General features: G+C 26.1%; 2 protein-coding genes across 2 annotated transcripts in view; both read right to left on the minus strand.

The window, feature by feature from the left end:
- Window positions 1–1,460: 1,460 nt before the first annotated feature.
- On the minus strand, window positions 1,461–6,846 carry LOC100202646 (large ribosomal subunit protein mL46). The gene is made up of 5 exons (XM_065818198.1): window positions 6,612–6,846; window positions 6,429–6,509; window positions 3,316–3,513; window positions 1,914–2,042; window positions 1,461–1,835 (listed from the first exon to the last, which is right to left on the minus strand). The coding sequence occupies exons 1-5, from the start codon at window positions 6,795–6,797 to the stop codon at window positions 1,701–1,703; spliced, it is 729 nt and encodes a 242-aa protein (XP_065674270.1). The 5' UTR covers window positions 6,798–6,846; the 3' UTR covers window positions 1,461–1,700.
- Window positions 6,847–8,563: 1,717 nt separating this feature from the next.
- Window positions 8,564–20,216, minus strand: part of LOC100214547 (carnitine O-palmitoyltransferase 2, mitochondrial) — a 35,592-nt gene continuing 23,939 nt past the window's right edge. The window contains exons 4-12 of the mRNA XM_065818199.1: window positions 20,063–20,122; window positions 19,884–19,981; window positions 18,722–18,855; window positions 18,335–18,537; window positions 17,957–18,227; window positions 17,438–17,664; window positions 10,977–11,104; window positions 10,604–10,829; window positions 8,564–9,067 (exon numbers count right to left, since the gene is read on the minus strand). Coding sequence (XP_065674271.1) covers window positions 8,739–9,067; window positions 10,604–10,829; window positions 10,977–11,104; window positions 17,438–17,664; window positions 17,957–18,227; window positions 18,335–18,537; window positions 18,722–18,855; window positions 19,884–19,981; window positions 20,063–20,122 — 1,676 coding nt within the window. The 3' untranslated portion in view covers window positions 8,564–8,738. The remainder of the gene's footprint in view (window positions 9,068–10,603; window positions 10,830–10,976; window positions 11,105–17,437; window positions 17,665–17,956; window positions 18,228–18,334; window positions 18,538–18,721; window positions 18,856–19,883; window positions 19,982–20,062; window positions 20,123–20,216) is intronic.

Genomic DNA, 20,216 nt, shown 5'->3' on the forward strand with positions numbered 1-20,216 from the left:
TCTTATTGCTTGTAGGGTTACAAATAGTGCTAGCCGTAAAAGAAAGTTTAAGCGAGCAGAAGTGGCAACAAGTTCCCCTTTTAAAGCTGCAGTTCAATTAGCTGCACTCGAGAAAAAAGAAGAATTGATGAATCAAAAAATAAACAAAGCTGTTAGAGAAAAGAAGGGCCAGCTTAATAAAACAGCTGTAACTAACGATAGAAAGGAAAATGACAAAGCCAAAAAAAGAGCGAAAAAAAAATCCAAAAATCAAGTTTCAAAAATAGTTGACAAAACTGAAGAAATTTCATGTTGGTATTATGAAATTATCTATGGTGATCCTAATGATCCATTGCTTGATGATGACTGGGATATGTGTAAATCCTGTGAACACTGGTGTCATTTAACTTGAGGGCAATATGTTGAACGCAAATTTACTTGTACTGTATGCTACTCTTGTGTAGCTTAGCAATTATTACATTGTTTTATTGTGCATTAAAATATTTTGTTGTTTTGGAATTTACTATGAACTGATTAGCAGGTTTTTTGGCATAGCCCTAAATTAATATATAAACTTAATTTTTTTAAAAAATTACACCATTATTTATATTACTTATTTTATAAACTAGAATTTATGATACCGTGATATTTAAGACAGTAATGGTATCATGGAATTAACTTATCTTAAAATTGTCATCTTGCCCCGCATACAGGGCAAGATGACGATTTGAGGTAACATCGGTAAATGAGTTTTTTCAAGACTATTTTCAATTTTTATAAGGTTTTTTTGATACATCAGTAGCATATGATAATTTTTAATCACTTCTTGATAAAGTTTTACTTATTGGAACACTTATTGACTAAGATATAAGTGCTTTTCAAAACGTTCGTCATCTTGCCCTATGTTCCCCTATTTTTTAGTTTTTTTTTTCACACATAAAAAGTGGGCTACTGTTTTGGCTTTTATACGTACTAACATTTGGTACCCGCTAAAAGCAATATATTAAATTTTGGGATAAAATAGTTGGAAAAATTATTAGTAAAAAAATTTCTTTTAATTTTGCACTTAATAGTGCATTAATTATTTTTATAGTTTGCGCCAACTTACCCCGTGGTGAGATAAGTTGGCGCAAATTTTTTTTTGTAAATGAATGGAAATTTTATAAGTTACCCTAATTCATACTCTTTAAGACTACACTTTAATATTTTCAAAAAAATGTACTGTTAGGACTACAGAGCTCATAGAGTAAAAAACGAGCCAACTAGCCCCGGTCTCCCCTATCGTCTTTAAAACCTCTTAATTCGTCATTCTAACAAATATTTTAAAATTTTAATGCTATATTTATTCCGAAAACAGTTCCTCTTAACTTAATTATATAAGTAACGATAAAAATTAAAAGTATTATTTAAAAGTAATAACACAAGGTTTATATGATTATTTAGATGGCCATCAAGCACGTATCAGCAATAAAAATCTAACATAGAATTAAAAACTTTATTTAAAAAAGCTTTTTGTCAAATAACTGCAAATATTTAAAATAGCAATTTACACGTGCTCGAAATATAATTCTTTCCATCGTGTGTTTCGCATTGATTGGTCATCCGTTTGGTATCACGTGGTATCACGCCAATTTGCTTATTATCAAAGGATAGTTATTAATAAACAGTTCAATATCTTTACCAACGAGTCCATTCAACTCGCAGGTCCATGAGATATTTTTTTATATCAAAAATGAATTTACTTTTTTATAATACTCTTTATTTAGATTAAGAGGCAATTCAGAAGGAATTAACCATTTGTGCAAAGTTGATGGTTTTGCATGCGTGTCTTTAAGAAATGCCATCATGAAAAACATCTTAAAGTAAAAGAAATTAAGACAATTTAATTCTTCTATAGAAAATTTAGGTTTAATTTAAAATCAAAATTTTCTTACCTTTGCTCCTTGATACGTTTCACCTCGAGATTCGTTTTTATCATATCGAATCTTTACATGACCAACAGGAGAATTACTAAGGAACCTACATGAAGGTAAACCGTGGCTTGCTAAAAGACGCTCTGATGCCTTTAGTAAAATTTACAAAAAATATTCAATAACACAACATAAAATAGCAGCCCTCTGAATCAGGAAAAATAAGGTCGGCAATTAATTGCTGACTATAAACTGTTAAAGGTCGGCATCAGGTTGGCAAATAAAAAAAAAAAAAAAAAAAAAAGGAAAAAAAGAACTTAACACAAGAGGTAACAATAAAACATAGAAACGAGGTCGGTGATTATTTGCTGACCTCAAATACTTTTGGGTCGGCAATTAGGTCGGCATTGTCAAATGCCGACCCTAATTTGGAGGGCTGAAAATAGTTAATACTGGATAACTAAAAAGTAGATGTCTACTAGTAAACTATTGAACAACACTTAAAAATATTAAAATTTTTAGAAAATTTTTTAAAAATATTACCCATACATTCCACCTTTTTTGTCTTTTAAGGGTTAGGGTAGTTGTGCACTTAACTTTCAATATATAAAAAACTTCCACCCAGGTTTCATTAAGAAAAAATACTTAGCATTCACTAATCAAAAATACTTCTAGAAAGCTACCACTAAGCACCGGCAAATAGTGCTTTCGTTCAACGAATACTATTCGTTAAGCTACTATTATTTAGGCGAATAATATTATTCGTTAAAACTTCGTAACTGAAGTTGAACAAATATTTGCATTTCGACTTCGTTTAAGTTCAATTGGCGAAGTTATACATACTTCACCGGTGCTTTAGCTTGCCTTCGCTTCCACTAACCAAAATATTTCTTTTAAAGCAATATTCAATCAAAATATTCGGTAAATCGCAAAAACGATATTTAGAGGAAGATTATTAATAAGATAAATCCCATAACAATTTATTGCGATTTTGAGTTACTGCCAACTAATCGAAGTGCGATTATTTTTGACCAAAACAAAAAGAAATTGCAGCAATTGCTATTAAATCGCTAATCTTATGGCAATAAAATGCAAATCAATTCTTTCAGAGTATTTTGCCGGGCAATTTATTGCAAGTCAAGTTTTATCGAAAAAACTGCGTGCAATTTATTGAGATTTTTTAAATCGTATTTAATTGCTTGATCAAAATAAATCGATTTTCCACTAAATGCCAATGCGGTAATGCCAGTGCCTAATTTTATCTAGCTTATACTAAGCAAAGATATTACTAAAAATTATCAAAAACATACCCTGATAATTAAAAAAAAGAAAAGCAATTCTTTATAAAACTTCTGAAGTAAATATGAGCAAATAAACACACACAAAAAAAAGATTTATAAAAGTACAACAAAAAAATTTCACTTACTGATCTCAAGCATTCATTGGGCTGAATAGTTGTATACGGATATAATAAAACCTTTTCTTTTAAAACCTGATCATCCTCGACAACATAATGAAGAATATCGCTTAACTTTCGTTTTAAAGAACAATAATCATTGTCAAACTGGTCCAACTGAGCTAAACGTATATTCTGTGCATCTTTAGCCCAATTCTCTTCTTCTTCCTTTAATAAAATGACAGAGAAAGAATATAAGCTGAATAAAGTTTAAAGCATGAAGGATATATAGATTTAAAAAAATATAATTAAATTTTAAAGTTGCTTTTGTTTACTATCAAAAAAGTTTAAAAAAAACATAAATAATTTGTACAAAGTATTTAATTTTTGTTTTGTTTATTAGGAAAAAAAAAAAAAGCAAATAATAATTTAATAGAAAATAACTAATAATTTATTTTGTATAACTTGAAAGTTAGAAATATTTTGAAAATAAAAAAGAAAATAAAATTTCTATATTTCTGCCAAAAGTAAACATATAGTTTTTGTTTTTAATAATAATTTTTTAAATACTTTAGTTTTTAATAATATGTATCACTTTTTACACTAATTAATTCGAAAATTTGGTTTTTCATACTTTTTATAAGATTTTCCAAACAAACCTTTGAAATACTGTTCCATGCTTGTTGGAAAGAAGTTTTAAGTTCTTGTATCATATTATACTGTCGAGAATTTCAATATGTAGTTCGTGCCAATATTCCCCATAAATTTTCGATCAGGTTCAAGAGGAGTGAACATGATGGACAATCAAAAACATGTTTAGTTTTTTCCTTGAACCACTGTTTCACACTTCATGCCATGTAAATTGTTGCATTATTTTGTTGAAAAATCCAATTCTCAGTAAGTAAACCTTCACCTTGATTAGAACATCTTCTAAAAGATCTTCATAACTTTTTTCATTCATTTTTATAGTAATTTTTCCACTGCTAAATTCCAACATATTGGAACTTTGCCATGGAAGCAAAAATGCGCCCACACCATAACTGTTCCTCCTTCAAAGTTGCAACTCATAGCAATGCTATTTTTTTTTCCAAATCATGCCCATAGTACTTAAAATCATTAGGCTCATCTAAACTTTTTTTCATCGGAAAAATTAACATTTTCCCATTCTGCATTCCTTCGCCATATGGTCCTTGCAAACCTAAATCTTTCACTTTTATGTTTTTTTGTCAATGACGATTTTGTGATCATTTTTTCTGCTGGCATCTTCCTGATTTTGAAAAATTTGTTAGACACGTCTTGTAGTCCAGGTAATTCCAGTTCAGTCCTTATTTGTATTGCTGTTCGTAATGGAAGAATGTTGTCTTTTGGTTATCTTTTTATTTTTACTCATATGGTGATTCTTGTTGTAGTTTTCACCTAAGTTTATAAAATTATTTACTTCATGATAAGACCATCTAATTTTCTTTGCAATTTGTCAATTGGATAAACCCATATAATTGTAAGAAACAATTTTTGCTTACAAAGATATGAGATTTTCTTCCATATAGAACAAAAAAATCAAAATCTTATTCTAACTAGATAGAATTATGAAAATTTTGCCTTTATATGTACTGATTTTAAAAACATTCTAGAAAATTTAGTTTAGATTGTTTCAGAAACACATAAAATTGTCATAAACGCATTTGTTTGCAATAGGTCTAATAAAAATAATTTTTGTGGTTAATTTTATAAATACATTTGGCATAAAATCTGCAATAATTACATTGAACTAAGGCAATTTTGCTGAGTGTAAGTCCTTAGATATGGAATTGTACTTGGTTAAGCTCTGGATTAGACTGAGGTCATTGAATAAAGCATCACTGGAGCTTAAGTAGGTTATTCAAGTTTAAATAGACCCACAAGAAAAATAAACCAAACTCCATGTTTGACATCCAATAAAACGTTTAGTTTTTACAAACTAAATGTTTCCATAAATTTATATATTTTAAAGAACATAATTATATTATAGAACATTAATATTTTATAGAACATATATTCATAGAGACTAATTTAATATTCATAGAGACTGGCTGTTAATATTCCAGAGACTTGAAAATTTAAAAATGAGACTCGCATTCAACAACAATAAATAATTAATCTTGTACTTTAAATAACTATTTAAAAAAATTAAACCAAACAATAATATTACATAATAAATTTAAAAAAATTAAACCAAACAATAACATTACATAATAAATTTAAAAAAAATTAAACCAAACAATAATATTACATAATAAATTTAAAAAAAATTAAACCAAAAAATAATATTACATAATAAATTTAAAAAAAATTAAACCAAAAAATAATATTACATAATAAATTTAAAAAAAATTAAACCAAAAATTAATATTACATAATAAATTAAAAAAAAATTAAACCAAAAAATAATATTACATAATAAATTTAAAAAAAATTAAACCAAAAAATAATATTACATAATAAACTTAAAAAAAATTAAACCAAAAAATAATATTACATAATAAATTTAAAAAAAATTAAACCAAAAAATAATATTACATAATAAATTTAAAAAAAATTAAACCAAAAAATAATATTACATAATAAATTTAAAAAAAATTAAACCAAAAAATAATATTACATAATAAATTTTAAAAAAATTAAACCAAAAAATAATATTACATAATAAATTTAAAAAAATTACTAATCTTGTATTTTAAATAGCTATTAAAAATGCAATAAAAAAATATTAATAAAAAAAAAAAAAATTAGTTAAAGTAAAATTTATTGTTAGTTATTTTTTTTTTTAGTAATTTAACATTAACTTAAATAATAAAATTTTTAAATAAAAATATGCAACAATACTAATAACAATAATAATAATATAATAAACAATAATAAATAATAATAATATAATAATAATATTATTAGCATAATACTATTTTAGAATTATAGTCATTATAGCAATAATAATAATATAATATATAATAGTAAATAATAATAAAAAATTATAATAAATAATAATAATAATAGCATAATACTATTTTAGAATTATAGTTATTATTTGGTAAAATATTTTGATTTTTACTCAAAAACTTTTAAATGATATCTAGCAGGTATTTTTACAAAATAATGAAACAAAAAACCTGCATTGCTAACAACTGATTTTTGGCTTCCAAAACTTTATCATCCTCATTTCCTTTAGACTGTTTTTTTGATAGCAACACCTTTTGAAAAAGAAAAAATTACAGCATTAAAATATTAACATTATTAAACTAGAAATTGAAAAAACAACTCTACTCAAACAAATAATAATAAACAACAAACACCTTTTCCAAAGATGCTTTGCGATATTCATAGTCATTGAGTACTGATTTCTCAATTTCTAAAAGGTGTTGCAATTTGGCGTACTGTTGCTCTATTTCATTTAATGGCCTGCTAATAACATTCATGCGTTTTAGACAAACTGATACAAAAATTTGCCATGGTTTAGAAAAATGAGGTACTTGTCTCATATTTTATACTAGAATACTATATTACAAAAATAACTTCATTACACAATAAGGTACAAAATAAAAAAACAAATTCAAATTAATAATTTTTTATTTACTAACAAAATAACAAAACAACAGTAAAAGTTTTTTATTTTAAAATCAAATCATAACTAAGTAACTAAGACTTAGTTAATTTGTTTCTTTTTTTTTTCCATTCATATGCCTCTTTCTTTTTTTTAAACTTCTAAAATTTCTCTTAGAAGAAAATTAAATCACCTTTAAACCAACACTAAAAACATTTTGTTGCGGTATGAACTATGATCTGTTGGTAATCAGCGGACAGTGCATTTTTACCATCACTACGAAAGTAATTTTAAATTAAAAAGTTTGTCTATGTCTTTAACCCAGCTTAATCAATATAATTAATCCATATAAAATAGATATCACATATATATATATATATATATATATATATATATATATATATATATATATATATATATATATATATATATATATATATACATATATATATATACATATATATATATGTATATATATATATATATATATATACATATATATATATATATATATATATATATATATATATATATATATATGTATATATATATATATATATATAAATATATATATATATATATATATATATATATATATATATATATATATATATATATATATATATATATATGTATATATATATATATAAATGTATTACTATTACAAAAATATTTTTAAAAAAACTTTCTTTGTCTTTAAATAAGCTGTTAGCACTGGAATTACAATTTTAAATAAGCTGTTTCATTTGGAAGTACATATGGTATAATAAAGGTAATACCCTATTACTCCAAAATACAAGTAATAAGGTTACTTATACACATAGACACACACATTATATATATATATATATATATTATATATATATATATATATATATATATATATATATATATATACATACATATATACACACACACACACACACACACACACACACACACACACACACACACACACACACACACACACACACACACACACACACACACACACACAAGAAAAAAGATTACTTATAACTTGCACTTTGGATACTTGTATACTTTGTATCATACAATATGTAGCTTCAAATCAAACAGCTTATTCAAAATTGTAGTTCTGGAGCCAACAGTCTATTAAAAAACAAAGAAAGTTTCTTTGAAAATATTTTTTAAAAGGTCTCTTAAAAATAAAGTCTAAAAAATTAGATAAAAATATATTCTTTAGTACAATAAATCAAATATACTATATTATATTAAAATATTATTTGTAAAATAAAATATAATACTAAATTGTTAATTTTAATATCAAAATTGAGACTTTGATGCTACTCTCAAAGATTAAAGGCATTTTTAGTTTATACATATTTTAAACAAAATCTACACCTAAAACGTCTTTTAGACATAAATTTTGTTATACATCAATTTAAAAAAAAACAAATAAACGGTAAACTTAAAACTTAAGGAAAATTAAATCTGAAGATGATGTCTTAGTTGATTCTTCGTGTTTTAGCCAGATTGTGAATTATCAATAAATATATAAAAATTATATAAATATAACATATAATAATTATGCTTTTTTTAAAAAGTACTTTGGTTCAAAATTAACTTATTAATATTTTTATAAACAGCTATAAATAAATGAAGAATAGCTTGTCATTATTTTTATTGTGACTTATCTAAATAAGTATACTATGTATCAGACCTATTTACATAACGCTAAACAAATTCTTTATATTTATTGTTAACAAAAACACATATTATCATGTGATATTTAAAATTTATTACAAATATTTCATCAAAAAAATTAACATTTCTGAAAAACACATTTATATGGGTATATGTATATATACACATAAACATATATATATATAAATATATATATATATATATATTTAACAATTTATTTAAAATTCTTTCCTTCTAAAACAGAATAAATGTCCATTAGACTTTTCTTTAACAACTCTACAAACTCAGTTGGATTAGGGCTATCTGGATATGAGGTAATGTTACAACCTAACCAATTATCTTGGATTAAATAACCTATTCCTAATCCATTTTGAACAACAGGAGCAAATCCACCTAATTGGATATAAGGACTAGCTACTGTGCTTGTAGACAATATGTTATGATTAATGTTTTTGTAAGCATAGTCGTCAAAAAATTCTGATTTGCGATTAGTACTTTGAGCTAGATGATTCAATGCAAACAAATGACGGTCAAAACCTGCGCCTAAAAATATAAATTTTTTATTTCAAATTTTTTTTAATTCAAAATGGATTACACATTTTAAAACATAGACTAACATGTTTGTTTTTTGTTATATAAAAATTTCTTTTGTTATATATAAACTTCAACAAAAAATAGAAATAATATATGTTTAAAATGCTAAACTAAAAAATTGTTAAAAAAATTTGAAAACTGTAAATAAATAAAAAAATCAATATCTTAATATGTTTATTTTAACTCTATTACATGCTTTATCTAAAATGTTGTTTACTAGATTTATATCACGTCCATTGTATTAAAACGATGATCGGAAAAGCAAATATAAAATTTGGTTTAAAAAAGCACAGTTTTAGACATCTCAATACAAATTCGAAGAGGTTACTTTATGCATTTCTGGTTCATCCTCATTTAGAGTACTCTGCTCCAGTTTGGAATTAATACTATTAAAGATGTAAAACTAATAAAACAAGTAAAACTGATTAAACAATTACATCAAAGAGTAATAAGGATTAAAAATCTAAGAAGTCAAGAGTAAGGGGAGAGACTTGAGATATTTAAATTGACAACATTAGTGGAGAGACAACATCCAGTAACATAATTCAACTTTTTCAATTTAAAATTTAAAATTTGATAAGAAAAACGAAATGGACACTAATCATAAAATAATGGCATAATGAAAAAATCTTGCAACTTGGTGTCTTAAGCACTGCAAAATTTAAATTTTTTACCCAACAAACATAATAATAACAAATAATATATAAACAACTAATGAAACAAACTACCTCAGGAAAAAGTTAATGCATGTGAAATTAATGTTTAATAATAAATATCAAATGATAATATATGTGATAAAATTTATTTAATACAATAGAAAATATGTTATAATAATAAACTAAAAAGTGCAAAAGTCATTGGGTAAAATAGTGTATATACCATTTTACCCAATGACTTTTATTATTGGTATATATATAAATATTTTTTTCATAACTACAATATATCAACTGTTCTTCCTTTCAAGGGACTATAGAAAACAGTTTGAGATAACAAAAGCTTGAGTTAACCGGTGTTCAACTTACCAGGATTTAACTGTATAATTATTACTTCTATATATATATATATAAATATATATATATATATATATATATATATATATATATATATATATATATATATATATATATATATATATATATATATATATATATATATATATATATATATATATATATATACACACATATATATACTTCTATATATAATTTTCACAACTTGTAATTTAAAAATAAAAATTATTTTGCATCTTTAATTTTTAAATTTTCAAAACGTAAAAAAAAAATTTTTTTAACCTTTTACTTTTTAAACTTAATACAATTTATTATTATTTCTTAAGTTTATAATTTATTAATAATGTATTCATAATAAATATATTGAAAAAAACATATTTATAAATAACTTATTAAAATAACTTTTGTAACTCAGAAATAAAAAACATTACAACAACATAAAACATTACAACAACATAAAACAATAATTTTTTACCCATAGCTGCCTCCTTAGTTAACTTATTGTGCATGTCAGATGATTCTTTTAACAAATGACACATTTCACTAACTGATGCACTGTGACTGGAGTTAAATGCTTCTGCACATGCAACAGTGGCAACAGTGCATGGTCGAACAGTTTCAGTTCTACCATGTTTAAATGCTGCTGTTGAACAGCTTTCGTAGGTGGCTGCATGCTTACCATTTTGTCGAAAGTATGCTATCTATTAAAAACATTTTATTTTACTAAGTTATACATTGTTACCAATTCTTAGGGATAAAAACGCTTAGGTAACTTTTTTATAAACAAGTTTAATTAACCTGAAAATAAATATTTTTAATTAACCAAAAAATAAATAACTTTAATTAACCTGAAATGCCAACTGCATCATTGCATCTGGACTAAGATTTTTTGTTTTTAAAAAGTTTTTACCAAAGTTCTCAACTTTACCAGCAGTTACTTTCAATTTACTAGTCCTTTCATTGAATGTTTCCTGAGCTAAAATTAAATCATTTAACTTATATTTTTCTATTATACATACACACACACACACACAGACACACACACACACACACACACACACACACACACACACACACACACACACACACACACACACACACACACACATATATATATATACACATATATATAGAACTCTTATATGTTGTCCGAAAGTTTTTTCCATATTTTGTGGACAAAAAGTAAAAATTAAAATGCAAGACCAGAATTTTTTTTTTTATTAATTGATAGACTGCCTGCCCCAACCAAACCCTCAGTCGATGTAGCAGCACTCCCTTGCGGGTCAGGCTAAAAGATAGTAGATGTAGCAGCACTCCGTTGCGAGTCAGGCTATTTGTCAGTCGATATAGCAGCACTCCCTTGCGAGTCAGGCTATAAGATAGTCGATGTAGAAACACTCCGCGCATGATTTACAGTAAAAAAAATTAAAATTAAATTATTTTATTAAAAAAATTAAAAATAAAAACATTGTTTATAACCACTGGTGACAAAAATTTGGCACAATCTTTGATAAGCTAAAACTTATTGAATTTTTAGTTATCCAGTCTTAATTTTTTAGTTATTTTGTTTATAAAGTGTTACTTATCTTTTACTGAAAGTTTTGTTTACTTAGATTAATTAATAAAAAAGTTATCCAAAAATGAAGTCAACTACATTAATTGAACAAGTGTACAACTATTGTAATTTGCATCCTAAAGCTAAAACAAAGAGCACCATAGAGTTTTTTGTTGTTTCTAATCACCCCGAAAGAACCATTAAACGTATATGGCAAAGTGGAAGAACAATGAGCCAAAGTCTCATAGGCCTGGATCAGGCAGAAAACCAAAAATTATGACTGCTGGGAACATCAATCGCCTGAAAGGTCTTTTGAACAACCGGTCTGGAACTTCAACAAGAAAAATTGCAAATAAATTCAAGTGTGATCATTCCTACATTGTAAAAACAATAAAAATTAAAACAAACATTTGTTATTTTAAGAAAAAACAAATCCCTGATTGCACTGAGAAACAGTTAAAGCAGTTGCAACTGAAGTGTAGAAGAATTTGTCGCAAATTCAGAAACCGCGACTTTGTCATTGACGATGAGTCTTATTTTACATTTAAACATACAAATAAAAATTCGAATGTTGGATTTTACTCAGATGACGCAAAAAATGTAAAATATAAGCGCAAAAGCAAATTTGAAAAAATTCTTGTGTGGATTACTATATCCCCTCGTGGAATCTCGAAACCATTTATTGTTTCTGCGAGACTGGCAACTAACCAAACAGTGTACAAAAATGATTGCATCATCAAACGATTGATTCCTTTTATCAACAAACATCACAGTGATGGTAATTATGTATTCTGGCTTGACTTGGCCTCTTCACATTATGCTAGAAGTGTGACCAATTACCTTGATGAGAAAAACATCTGTTATGTAACAAAATTTGATAATCCAGCATGTGTCCCAGAATTACGACCAATTGAAGATTTCTGGTCAATCCTTAACGGCTACGTGTATGAAAACAATTGGGAAGCTGAAAGTGAAGATCAGCTGCAAAAAAAAGTACATTCTTGTTTAAAAAAAATTGATAAAAATCTTGTACAAGGCATGTGTGAACATGTATACAAAAAAGTTGATTCCGTATGTTGTAATGGCGAGAAATCATTATTGCAGTCCCGAAAATAAAAAACTAATATATTGTTTAATATTCTGTACAATATTTTTTGATCATTAAACTTTTAACTGTACTATTACTGTCTGTGTTTATTTTATGCCAAATTTTTGTCACCAGGGGTTGTTGTTAAAAACATTCAGAATGTTTTAATAACATTCAGAATGTTTTTAAAAACATTCTGGTCAATTAAATTTGCGTTTTTGTGGTTTTTTTAAAAAACGAATAATTTGTAATTAAATTAATGGTTTTCGTCCAACACGCAAATGTTGGACGAAAGTCAAAAGTAATTAAAAGTGATGTATGTGTTGGTGTAAGAATCACTTTTTTCCTTCCGCTCTTCCCAAATGCAACAAACTATAGAACTATATATGTATATATATATATATATATATATATATATATATATATATATATATATATATATATATACATATATATATATATATATATATATATATATATATATATATATATATATATATATATATGTATATATATATATGTACACACACACAGGCATATAAACATATATACACAAAAATAATATTGTTGACTTAGCTAAGTGCACAATATTATAAACTTATCTAAATTGGACATTATACTGAAATAAAGAGGGCTTCAGTACATACTAAACTATTGCGATACTTAGAAAAGTCGATATTGTCAATATTATGATATTAAAGCAACCTAGTATCAAACTTCGATATTGAAATTGAACATTTTTCTCTAAAGTTTCAATAAACTCAATATTAACTTTGATATTGTACAATATTATTCGATATTGTAGAATATTCAACAAGATTTAGTCAAAAAACATAATTATTATTTATTTTTTTAAATTTCCTAAACATGTTACAAAACTTGTCCAGAGGTGGCGGTTGAACCACGGATCTCTAGCATCTGAGGCATCTGAGACAAGTGCGCTAACTACTGCACCACAGCCGCTCAAATTTTCTTTATTATGCTTAAAAAAATTTCATCATTCAGTTAAGATTTGATTTATTTTTCCTGTTAACTTTTTATTACAAAACAAAAATCGATCCATCTCATCAGATGATGACAAATTTTCTTCCTCAAGTAGCTATTTTTTTATGGTAACCTTATGAATGTTTACTTTAACATACACAAGTTTTTCAATTGTATCTGGCTTAAGTAAAGTTCTTTTACACGAAACAATGTTTCCAGCTTGTGAAAACACATGTTCTGAAGAGGTTGATGATGCTGGTACACACAGCATTTTTTTTGCAGCGCTGAACAAAATTGGAAGCTGGGCTGAATGATTTTCCACCATTCCAAAATAATATAATTCTTAGCTGGAAATCCAAGTCTCAATCATTTCAAAAAGGAGTTGTTCAGTTGGAGACCCTTAAATTTGGGATCAAGTAGGTGGGCTAGTGCATTGATCTTTCTTCCTGAGCCATAGTCTGGAAATCGTTTATTAAGGTTTGAGAGAAGTCTAGAAACAAAATCTGCTGTAAGTTTGTTGTTGGGCCGTATCAACTTTTTAATTTTCTCTTGAATATCAAATAGCCCTGGAATTACAATATGTGATGTTGGGTTTTTTTCTGATGAAACAACTTCTGTAAACTCATTAAAAAGTTGCAAGATTGGCACAATTTTCTCAATAACCTCAAACTGATCTGTTGATGGATTTAAAACTCTCAAAAAATCATCAGTTTTGAGATTACTACATGCAATTATTTCTAGAGCTGACCGCAAATGTAAGATTGAATCCATGCACATAATCCAATGTTCCAATGTGTCTTACAAGGGGAAATAATTTTGTGAAATTTGATTTTATCTGGAAGGACATCTTTGCAGGCCTCAACAATTTTCCGTTGACTAATTGTAGATTTTAAGATGATTCGATTTAGATGAGTTCGAGCTGATAGTGTCTTATACACCTAAAAGTGAAAAGTTCATTTGAAATTATTTTTTTTTTGATTTTTTAAAGCATTTTACAATGTTATGTGTACATTTTTTACATTGACAAAAAAACAAGATGAAATTAGTCATATAATCGACAATTTCATACAGTCAAAAATATTATTTTTTATTGGAGGTTTTGACCCATTAGTTCTCATATGAACTCTTTCGAAGGGTCTAGTCTTGCTAAAAGTGGGATTCGAACCCACGAACCACTGATAATGGTCCACTTTAGTCAAATATTAGCACCTTAGACTGCTTGCCAACGCGACAAGACAATTTTATATTTTCGAAATCTAGGACAAATAAAAATCGCAGTTTTTTACCTCTAAGTATGACTTGTCTACAAACAGTGATTTTTGTTGACAAGTTTTGTTTTAGTAAACAGAAATTTATTTTGTTTAAATCAAAACCTAATTTTTCATCAACAGAAATTGCTGTGTGTAGTCAAGTTTTAAACACAACTTAATAAACCAATACAAATTTAAAAGTTTGAAAAATGCATGAAAATGACAAAACGCTTAATTTTGAATAAATTTTTTTACCTTAAAGACTTTCTCAACATCTTTAACTTTTTTGACAGAATATACAATGACAAGGTGATGTAAATGAGCGATGCATGAGAAGCATCATTTATCAATTTTTACAGATTTTTTCATTCCAGAAAGCATATTTGCTCCACTATCAGTGACTAAAGTCATTTCACATCCAGTACTAAAAGGAAGGGCAGAAATTAATGCATCTGCTTTGTTTGCAATATTGTCTGCGATGTGTTGTTCAGGAAAAGCAATACATCCAAGCAAAAATGCTATTAACCCAAAAATTAAAATATAATGAAGATTCAAAGCTGCAAAAGACTCATTATTTTTGCTTGACCAAAGATCAGACGTAAAACCAACTGCTGCAACATCTTTTAAGCCGCTTCGAAGAACACTTTGAACAGCCTTGACAATATTTGAATAAATAATTGGAAGTTTGTTTCTTGAATATGTTGATGGTGCTTTTATAATAATTTCTTGACAAAGTGCTAATAACAAGTCTTTAAATGCAGGGGCTGAAACATGCTGGAAGGCTATATTTCCTGCACACAGATATTTCACAATATCCAAGTCTGCAATCAATTGGCATTCGTCATTTGATCCATACTTTGTGCCAACCTTGCAAGATGATGAAATATCCATCCTTACTTTTTTGCACTTGAAGATTCTGAAACCGGTTCTTGAGCAAGTTGTTCAGTTGTTGTTTCTGGTGCACATTTTAGATTTTTTTCATGATGTCATGAAAACTAGTATTATGACAACCTCGAATGTGAACTTTCAAACCAGTTGAACTACCCTGTTTTGTGCTGTTTTGTGTTGGGCACAATTTACATTGTGCAAAGTCTTTTTTAGGCGTGTCTCTCAAAGAAAACTCCTAAAAGGGACTTATCTTTGGCATTTTTACTAAAAATTATCAGAATTTTTCTAACTTTTCACGAACAATTGTTAACTGATATAAAAATTATTTCTGATAATAAACATAGCTTTTAAAATTATTTCAAAGTTAATTTTACACAACCTAACAAAAATTAACAAACAATTGATTTAACTCTTTCCCTACCAGCCATTTTAACAAAAATCTTGTCGCTGCGAACGCACATTTTATTGAATAAAATTTAGAATTTAATTAGTTGTCATTTACAAATGTTATCATTGACAACTAATTAAAATTCAAACCACACTTTAAAAGCTTAACAAACTATATATCAATAGAAAGCTAAAGAAATAAACTTTCCAATTAAATGAGTTTTTAACACACATCATCGCACAATAAGAAATGCAATGTGCTTAAAACAAATGCCTTATAAATAGTAATGCAAAAGTTATGTCCAAAACAAAACTAATTCAATGTATACAAATGTTTTTTCTTCAAATGACTTTTGTAATTACTTAGCTAAATACTTATACACTTCTACAAGTTAAATTTTACAGTGTTAACACTGCTTTATTTTGTAACAAAATAAACTTTTGTAATATAAAAGTTTTTTTTATCAAGGATTACTCAAGATTTTTTAACTTTGTCAAGTGATAACTTTTTATAATTACACAATATGGCTCTTGTTTGTTCTTGATTATGCAGAGAATTAATTAAACCTTTAGAACAAACACATTGTATGTATCTAGAATGAAAATTTATATACAAAAGATGAATTGTAAAGCATAATCGAAAGCCGCTACTGACGGCTTGCAGTCAAAACTTAGAAAAATCAAAAGCCTCTGTCAGCGGCTTGGGGTAGTGAAAGAGTTAATAATTCACATTGAATTTTTTAATAAAAAAAGTAAAGGCAAGAAAATCTCTTCTAGTCAAATTTGATGCTCATATTTATTTTTGAATAATAAATTTTTAATAAAAGTTTCAATATTCTGGTCATGAAATCGAGTACCCTTCGATATTTGTGCAGAAAAATATTGTATAATTTTGAAACTTGATATTTAAAAAAAATTTGAATATTGAACATTCAATATTATAGAATGTCAAAATGTTAGTATTATACCATGCTTCAATACTACGGTATTGATAACACAATACCTTAGTACATACATCAACCAACTATCAAGGGAGAACATGCAAGAGAGAGACAACATTGACTGAGGTTTTGAGTTAGGGCAGTGATTAATCTTAAACTATTGAATTCATATTTTTTAAGGATTAGTGTTCTATACAAACTAAAAATTATTTAAAACCTTTTGAAATGGCATTTTTGATAACATCATCAATTTCGAAGTCTAACTTGTAAAATGTCAATGAAGAATCAGTATTTTCAGTAGGATTAAACAAATCAGCTGCTGATGCTTTTGTAGCTTCATTAAGAAAACGTACAACTGATACTCCATCACCCCAAGAATGTTCAAAATTTATTGCCATTTTAGCATTCTTTGATAAAGCCATATGAAATGATTTGTCGAACCACCTAAAAGTACCATGAAAATTTCATGAAAAATTTGCTCTAGCGAATTTTTTAAGAAGTAAAAAAACCACATTGGAGATTTTAACAATAGCCATAATAATAGTTTTTTATGCTTAATAATTTTTATTAAACATAAAAAGTAAGAGTAGCATAGTCAATTACAAAAAAATGAGCTTTACTGTTTATTCTAGCGACAAACATGCGACTATACAACTCATGATGTTCATAAAAATAAAATAATAAATGATCAAAATATATCTGAATTAAAATTTTCTTGGTTAATTAAAAAATTTACCGACTATGACCTTCACCATATAAAAATATCTTAGACGCATCTTGTTCATTTAAACATTCTTTGTCATCCAGAAAAAGACCAAATAGTGCAGAATCTAACGAATGCAAAAGTTGACTATTTTTAGGGTTTTTCTCTAAATAAGCTCGTAAAGATGCCCATGTGTCCCTTTTCTCAGAAGTGAGGACTGCTAAAGAATTTTCTTCTAAAGTATTGCTTTTTTCAACAATGGCTTTTAGATTGGCATGGATTGTATTTTTTGAAACTAAATTACCTATAAAAAATTATAATTGTATAATAAAATTAATATATTGAAAAATAATAATTAAAAAAAAAATATATAGGATGCGCATATAATATTAAAATAAAAAACTTATTTACCATTTTTATCGATGGCATCAAATAAGAATATGTGACCATTTCGAATGACTAAAACCTGCCTACCACCTTTTATTGTCTTTAACTCATCTTTCAAAGGCTTTGGAACTCTTGTTGTATTAAACAATCGAGAATACTGTGACATGTCTAATGGAAATGCTTTAAAAAGATAAGCAACATACCAAGACAAAGAGCTAGGTGCCATGCTAAAAAATTTTTAAATTCAAAAATTAAAAATTCAAACATTTTCTTGAAAGTTTGATTGTTTGAAAACTAGATTAATGTTTTAAATGTAAAATTATTTTCATTTTTTTTTGTTATTATTTCAAAATATTAGGAAAAAAAAGCAACTAAAAAAAGCTACTAAATTTATGATTGAAACCATGATACCTTGACAGCCTTCGAAACAAATTTGTATCGCTTTTCTTAGGATTCATATGGTAAACATCTGGTTCAAGATTTGATGCATCCAGACTGTTTTTGAATAGAAGAGAAGAATATACCAACTTTGTTGCTCTAGTCAGCTATTTTTAACAAAGAAGAAATTAAAAATAATTAACTTTATAAAAAAATCTTATTTCAAATTAAAAATTAAAAATAGAACAGACTAAAAGACCAAGTACTGCAAACATCTGGAGATGTTTCATTTGGATCATATGCTTTCTGAATGTTAACTTATTAAAAGTTGCAATCTTTGTTTTATGTATATTTTTATCTATGTTTTTATGTATAATTTTTGTATATGTTTAAACAAACAAACAAAAAACTATTTAAAAAAGATTTAAAATGTTAAAAAAATTTAAAAAAACATATTTATGCACAAAAAAAAAAAAAAAAGTATATTGTATATGTGCGTGCATATACCCACGCACACAAAGAACTCTGGTCATTTGATTTACAAGATAAGCTTATTTGAAATATGTTTAAAAAAAATTTAAACACGAAAACAGAGAATTTGAAAATTTAAAGATTAAAAACATTTCAAGATAATCAGTCACATATATTGTCTTTTTGCTCACATTATCATTACTGTAAAATGAGGTAACTTAAATTTTATGGCCACCTTGAAACTTTGGCTTTATGGCCAACATTGATCATAGAAATTGATTTTTTTAACATTACTGTATTGATAAATTTTTATTATTTCTTGATTTTTTGATACTTTAAAGAATATTTAAACTATTTTGACAAATAACTCATGCTAAAAAGTTTGCTCTTTTTAAATTTCTTTTAAACAAAAAAATTCTCCTTCATTAATATTTAAAGTATTTATATTACAAGATAAATCTGCTTTTGAAGTTTTTTTTGTAATAATTTTGACTGTTTCAATAATCAAAGGTCAGTTGTCAGTAGCAATAATTATAAAAAATGTTTTTATAATTATTGCTAAATAAGTGTTTTAAGTAAATAAGGCAGAATAAAATGTAAGAGCATTTCATTACAAAAGATTTGTAAATAAAGTTTAAGAATTTGTTAGAATATTAAATTGGATAAACTTGGATCAAAAAGTTGCAAAACTTTATCATATCTCATACTATGAAATTAGAAAAACCTGATCAGTTGTACTTGGATCATCAACAGCCAGGACAAAGGGATTATGGTTAAGAACAATAGAGTCTCTATACTTTAAATACATATCAAACCAAGGTTCTAAAATATTAAAATAAACAATTTTTTATTACTAATAACTATTACAATGATCTATTTTATTTATAAATAAACAAATTTAACCTGAAATAAAGCTTGTGTGCTTCATTGCATTATCTTTTGCAATTAGTTCAGAGTGCAGGACTATAATAGAAATAACAACATATAAAAACGCCTTGAAAATTTTTTTTAATTTAAACCGCAAAAAAATTAAATTTTTTATACTACTTTATAAAAA

This window comes from Hydra vulgaris, chromosome 14 (genome assembly GCF_038396675.1).
Source record: "Hydra vulgaris chromosome 14, alternate assembly HydraT2T_AEP".
Taxonomy (NCBI): domain Eukaryota; kingdom Metazoa; phylum Cnidaria; class Hydrozoa; order Anthoathecata; family Hydridae; genus Hydra; species Hydra vulgaris.

What these genes read in the sequence shown, in the direction of transcription:
- LOC100202646 (XM_065818198.1), bottom strand. Translation starts at nt 6,797, where the DNA reads ATGAGACAAGTACCTCATTTTTCTAAACCATGGCAAATTTTTGTATCA. An exon ending in GCAAAGCATCTTTGGAAAAG is followed by an intron (nt 6,510 to 6,611) that starts GTGTTTGTTGTT and finishes CTTTTTCAAAAG; the next exon opens with GTGTTGCTATCAAAAAAACA. An exon ending in CCAATGAATGCTTGAGATCA is followed by an intron (nt 2,043 to 3,315) that starts GTAAGTGAAATT and finishes ATTTTACTAAAG; the next exon opens with GCATCAGAGCGTCTTTTAGC.